This window comes from Sphaeroforma arctica (assembly GCF_001186125.1).
Source record: "Sphaeroforma arctica JP610 unplaced genomic scaffold supercont1.1641, whole genome shotgun sequence".
Lineage (NCBI taxonomy): Eukaryota > Ichthyosporea > Ichthyophonida > Sphaeroforma > Sphaeroforma arctica.
Window position 1 is genome coordinate 490 of NW_014038917.1, and position 5,481 is coordinate 5,970.

Sequence of the window (5,481 nt, forward strand, 5' to 3'; positions counted from 1 at the left end):
CACACAAACAGACATAGCTCCGCTCTATCTTTGTATCTATAACCAAACTTATAAGCAAAAAACACCCCCCCCTCACTGTTATCCTTGAATCCATCCCCACGCGTGAACACACAACCCACCAACTAATCAACCACACATACTCTGCTATTATCCTTATAGCCATAACCACACTTAACATAAAAACAAACCTACATACTCCCCTCATACAAACACACAGTCCACCAACCAATCAACCACACATACTCTGCTGTTGTCCTTATAGCCATAACCACACTTAACATAAAAACAAATCAACATACTCCCCTTCACACGAACACACAGCCCACCAAATAATCAACCACCCATACTCTGCTGTTGTCCTTATAGTCATAATTACACTTAACATAAAAATAAACCAACATACTCCCCTCACATGAACACACAGCCCACCAACCAATCAACCACACATACTCTGCTGTTGTCCTTGTAGCCATAACCACCCGATCGAATATCCAGTAACCGTTCGTTGCACTCCACCAAGTACGCGTCCTTCTCCGCCAGCTGTGTAGCCAAGTGCTGCAGCTTGGTAGGCTCGGCACGATGCATGACAATGGTGGCCGTGGGCTGGTCCCAACTGGCCTGGATCTCCTCATTGATCATCATCTTAGAGACAATGGCGTGTACCTGGGGATGCGACATGATACAAGGAACGGAAGGAAAGGATAGGAAAGAGGGGTTTTAGGGTTTAAGGAAGGGATAGGAAAGAGGGGGGAGGCTACAAGACACTCGGGATGGGGTTGGGTTGGTTGCAGAGTTGTATTGGTACTACGAAAAGGGCAGAGGTGTCTGTGCCGGTTTGGTAGTGTACGTGGCATGCGGACGCTTCCCTTCAGCCGAAAGATGGTGATTGTACAATTAATCAGTTGTAGAATCATACAAGTGGACATGCTCTGCATCATCAAGGATAGCCGCGACAAGAACAACGAACTATGACGAAGGACCATGACACAGTCGCAGAATAGAATTCGCAGACATTACAAACGTATGGGTACAAAGCTACAAACTTATGAACGACCAAAAAAAACATAAGTCATAGCTATGATGAGCTTTCAAAAATTTCTATGCAAGATGTATACATATACATATACATACATATATATACAACATGTCTCGAAGCAGTATACGATACATACCTGAGACTCAGACAGTTCGAACATAGACGCCAAGTCAGGTAGAGAAATGCTCGCATATACACCACTGTATGCAAACAGGTAGGTTCTGAGACCCTCCTCTTGTGTCTTGGCCTTGAGAATACTCAGGATTCTATCCTTATCGGCCGATAATAGAGACCAGATCTTGATTTCGCATAGGAGCTCATAGCACGGCTTCCAGTCGCCTCTCTGTAGACATTTGGCTGCGGCAAGTACGTGCTCACGTGTGTTCTCGGGTGGTCCGTTGAAGGTCTATTTTTAGAACGGGCGGGAGGGAGAAGGGGGCTTATTAGTACACACTCAATGAGTTGGTACCAGAATCTATTGAGAGGCTTTATTGAAGTACAGGCATACTGGAGAAGAAAATATATAACACGTACTGGTGCGAGGGAAACTACCGAGTGTTTACAAACAATCCCGATTTGAGACAAGAGATGGCGACTTATGTTTGATAATACTCGGTTGTGTGACATATGTTTCTAGAAGACAACCCCGTCACAGCTGCCATACACCGGCCCACACCATGATACGACAAAAAGCCCCTCAGCCGAAAGATGGTGATTGTACAATTAATCAGTTGTAATTCAGACGATTGGACATGTTATGCATCATTGGGGATTCGGTACGGGACAGGGTGGCTAGCAGAGACACCAGACTTCACAGTACTTGCTAAATGATGCCAGTGCACACAAAGTACGACAGTACGACAATTAATAGAATTTACGACAATCAACAGAATTTACGACAACACGCAGAGCGTACGCAGCAGGACCTTCATATTACTGCCTGCAGACTTATGTCGATACATAAACAATAGGACAATAAAAAAACTTTTAGACACGCTGTGGGTAGAGTATGGCAATGCACACAAAGTACGACAATTCTCAAAAGATTAGACTTCTGCAAACCCGCGACATAGAAACCGGTCGATTATACTTCATTAGCATGGCATAGGGTAATAAAACCCCTAAACCCTAAATCAGTCAAAAGCCACTGAGAAATCGGTCAAGTGTACTTCTTTAGCATGCACTTCTACGTCCATAAGACAACTACCACAACAACACACACTTCGCACTATACTTCACTAGCATGGTATAGGTCCAACAGACACCCACCACACAGTACACACCTGTTTCTTCGCACTGTCCAGCACACGACGGAACGGCTTTGAGATGATGCGACGACGATTGTCCATGTTAGCCATGTTGGGGATCTCCAGAAGCATAGCACAGGTCATGTATACGCACTCAAACAGCTCCAGGTTGATGTGCATGTGGAAGGGGATTTGACGACGACGACCCAATTTCTCGGCCTCCACATCACGTTCGTGGTAGCGTGTGTTCATCAGACCTGGGGCGAGCGAACACGGCGCGGATAGGGAAAATTGGGAATAGGAAAATTAAGATAAGAAGGAATCCCAAATACGGAACTGGTGCAAAAATGGGAACTGTGGAAGCGATGAGGGGTATGTGCTCGTGTGCAGTTTGACCGGATGACACACCCGTAACAGATATAATACATAAGCATATGCACTCATTTAGTGCTACAAGGTAATACATACATACACACAAACATAGCACAGTTCAATACAAACGGGGTCAACGATTTGGTCAGCCGAAAGATGGTGATTGTACGGTTAATCAGTTGTCATCATACACATAGACATGTTATGCATCATTCCAGAATCGTTGGCCCTCCATATATAGACGTGCACGCTAAACGTAAATATTCACGATTATAATAAGTGCACATACACATGCGTACGCTTCAAATAAGCACCCGCATAACAGCCCACCTTGCGAACAAACGACTTGTACAAACCATTCCACTCAGCTATACATACGTTTACAATCACACCGCTGAACAAGCCCACAACGCACATACACGTACACGTACACGTACACATGCACGCACACGCACCCACACACATACACGCACACATACCTTGTGCGAGAAGCTCTTTGTGACGGGACGACGCGTACAACTCGTGTAGGCACGAGTGTGCTTCAGGTATCCGCCCCTGTCTGAACGCACAGAGTCCCAGCTGCACCATAGAACGATTGAACAGGATCTGTGTGGGGATATCGGCCGCGGTCACGGTTTCCTGCAGATGACTCATCAGCATGAGATCTCGGGCCTTGAACCACTCGTCACTGATGGCCAAGTGGTAGATGTGGCACAGCATGGCGCGGGTACGCAGGCGCGCACTAATGGCAGAATTAATTTGAGGAATTAGTTTGGGAAACTAGTGTGCGGGGTTGGTTGGATGCAGATAGGGAGGGTTGGGTGGAGCATGGCGTTTCGCACTTGCGAGGGAAACAAACAAGGGAATTGATTAAGCGAATAGTTTGCTCTGTGCTATAGTGCAGTTACACACTCTCTGACTCGTACTGTTCAACTATACAAATCGAACTTTTCTCCCAAATACTACTATGTATACTTAACCTAATCCTCCCATATTCTTGTCTATATTTCTATATTCACACATATATATATATATACCTGTGGTCGTGCTTGTATAGGTACTTGCAATACTTCAGCATCACACCGAAGGGATCAGCCTCTTCAGGATACGCCTTGGCATTCTCATCTGAGCTTCGCAAGCGCAGCGCGGCGAAGGTCTTTGTCAGAAGCGAATCACTCTTGAAGTACATGTGATCAATCAGACGGATATATACACGACCTGGGGGGCGATAACAAGAGTAGAAGGTGAATGACTGTGGGTTTTAGGGCTTAGGGTATATGTGGTCAATCAGACGGGTGTATACATGTAGAGTGTAGGGCGTCAGTGTGAGAGTGGTCTGTGAGTGTTTGTACTCGTATCAATGGCAATACACCAACATTTCTGTGTGAAGACTAGATATAGTTTTAATTCGGACGAAGGAGTTGAGCGAACTGGGTGTGACTAGCGAAGATCAACCCAAAGCAGGACACCTTGGGCATTTCCATCCGAGATCACCTACCTACATGCTTATCACACACTATATATATATATATATATATATATATATTAGGATGACATGGGACTTCAAAAGCACTACATCATCGTCAGATAAACATCTTACATATACACATATCCACCCACACATCACTCAACGTCATGTACAACTAACCCACATACAGATGGTAGGTCCGTCACCCTCCTTCTCGAGGATGGCCTGGGTCTTCTTGATCACCTCCATGAGCGTGAGCTCGTCCTTGAGTCTGTTCACATACTCCTGTGTGTGTGGATCGATAATCTGCAGCGAGCGTGTCCATTCCTCCTCCAGACGCTCAATAAACGACATCAAATCCCCGGCCACCTGCATGACGGGCTTGCCGTCGGTGGTCTCGTATATCTCTTCGTCTTCGAGCAGGTTGCGCAGGACCTTCATGTCTTCGTTCTGGGCCACAATCTCCAGCACCTTGGTTAAGTCGGTCAGAGACGCCTTCCACGTGGACACGTCCATGCACTGTTGTGAGGCTTTGACGGAGTCAAAGCGTGCCGCGATGAGCGCCAGGACAATCTTGACATGCATGCCCAGTCCCATCTCTTTCTCATCACTCAGCTGTGTGGGTTTTAGGGTTTTAGGGTTTTAGTCAAGAGTACTGGGTTGAAACAACCAACCGAACCAAGCATATACCCACTATCACGTTATAGACAGGCTGGCCGTACAGTGCATGATAGGAAGTGTAAACAGTGCATGTCGTCACTTAGTTGTGTGGGGGTTCAGAGTGACTCTACTCTTAATGAATGCTGGGAGCAAGCCCTGAGGAGGGGTTAGGGTATAAGGTACAATCTTGGGGCTCTAGGGTTTAATCGATATGTAGGGTAAAAGCAAAAAACTGGAGCACTTCAAACCTCCGCCCAACAGATGTCAGAGCCATCTTATACACCCTCGCGGCATTCACCTGTCATACGGGAGTCAAAAGCCAAACGAAAAACATCCGTCTACGCCACAGCCTCATCCAACACACCTCTAAAAGCTGCTCCATAAGGTCCACAATAGATCCCTTGTCCGTAGCCTTGCGGCCGCGCCCACTCAGAAGCTCGATGATCTTGGCTGTGAACACCTCGTGTGTAAATTCTGTGTCTTTGGGGAAGGTCAGCACAGCGCGCTTGTTGACCTCCGTCAGTTTGATCTCAATCTCGTCGTCGGATTCGCCTGGGTAGAGGGGGGAGCGGAAGTTGGGGTACATTGGGAAGGGGTTGGGGTTGTGAGCCTGATGACTGACGACGGGTGAATTGTGGGTAAGGTGTGTGTGTGTGTACTACTTACATGCTTTATATATACATACACTGAGAATCTAT

The 5,481-nt window shown here is 46.5% G+C and overlaps 1 protein-coding gene across 1 annotated transcript; it reads right to left on the bottom strand.

Annotated features, from left to right (window-relative positions):
- Window positions 1-450: 450 nt before the first annotated feature.
- SARC_11347 (hypothetical protein) lies at window positions 451-4,738 on the bottom strand (the record flags this gene model as incomplete). The annotated part of the gene is made up of 6 exons (XM_014294569.1): window positions 451-663; window positions 1,173-1,442; window positions 2,320-2,540; window positions 3,135-3,435; window positions 3,677-3,873; window positions 4,312-4,738. Coding segments are annotated over 6 exons (1,629 nt in total), but the record flags the coding sequence as incomplete, so codon positions are not given.
- Between the last annotated feature and the right edge of the window lie 743 nt (window positions 4,739-5,481).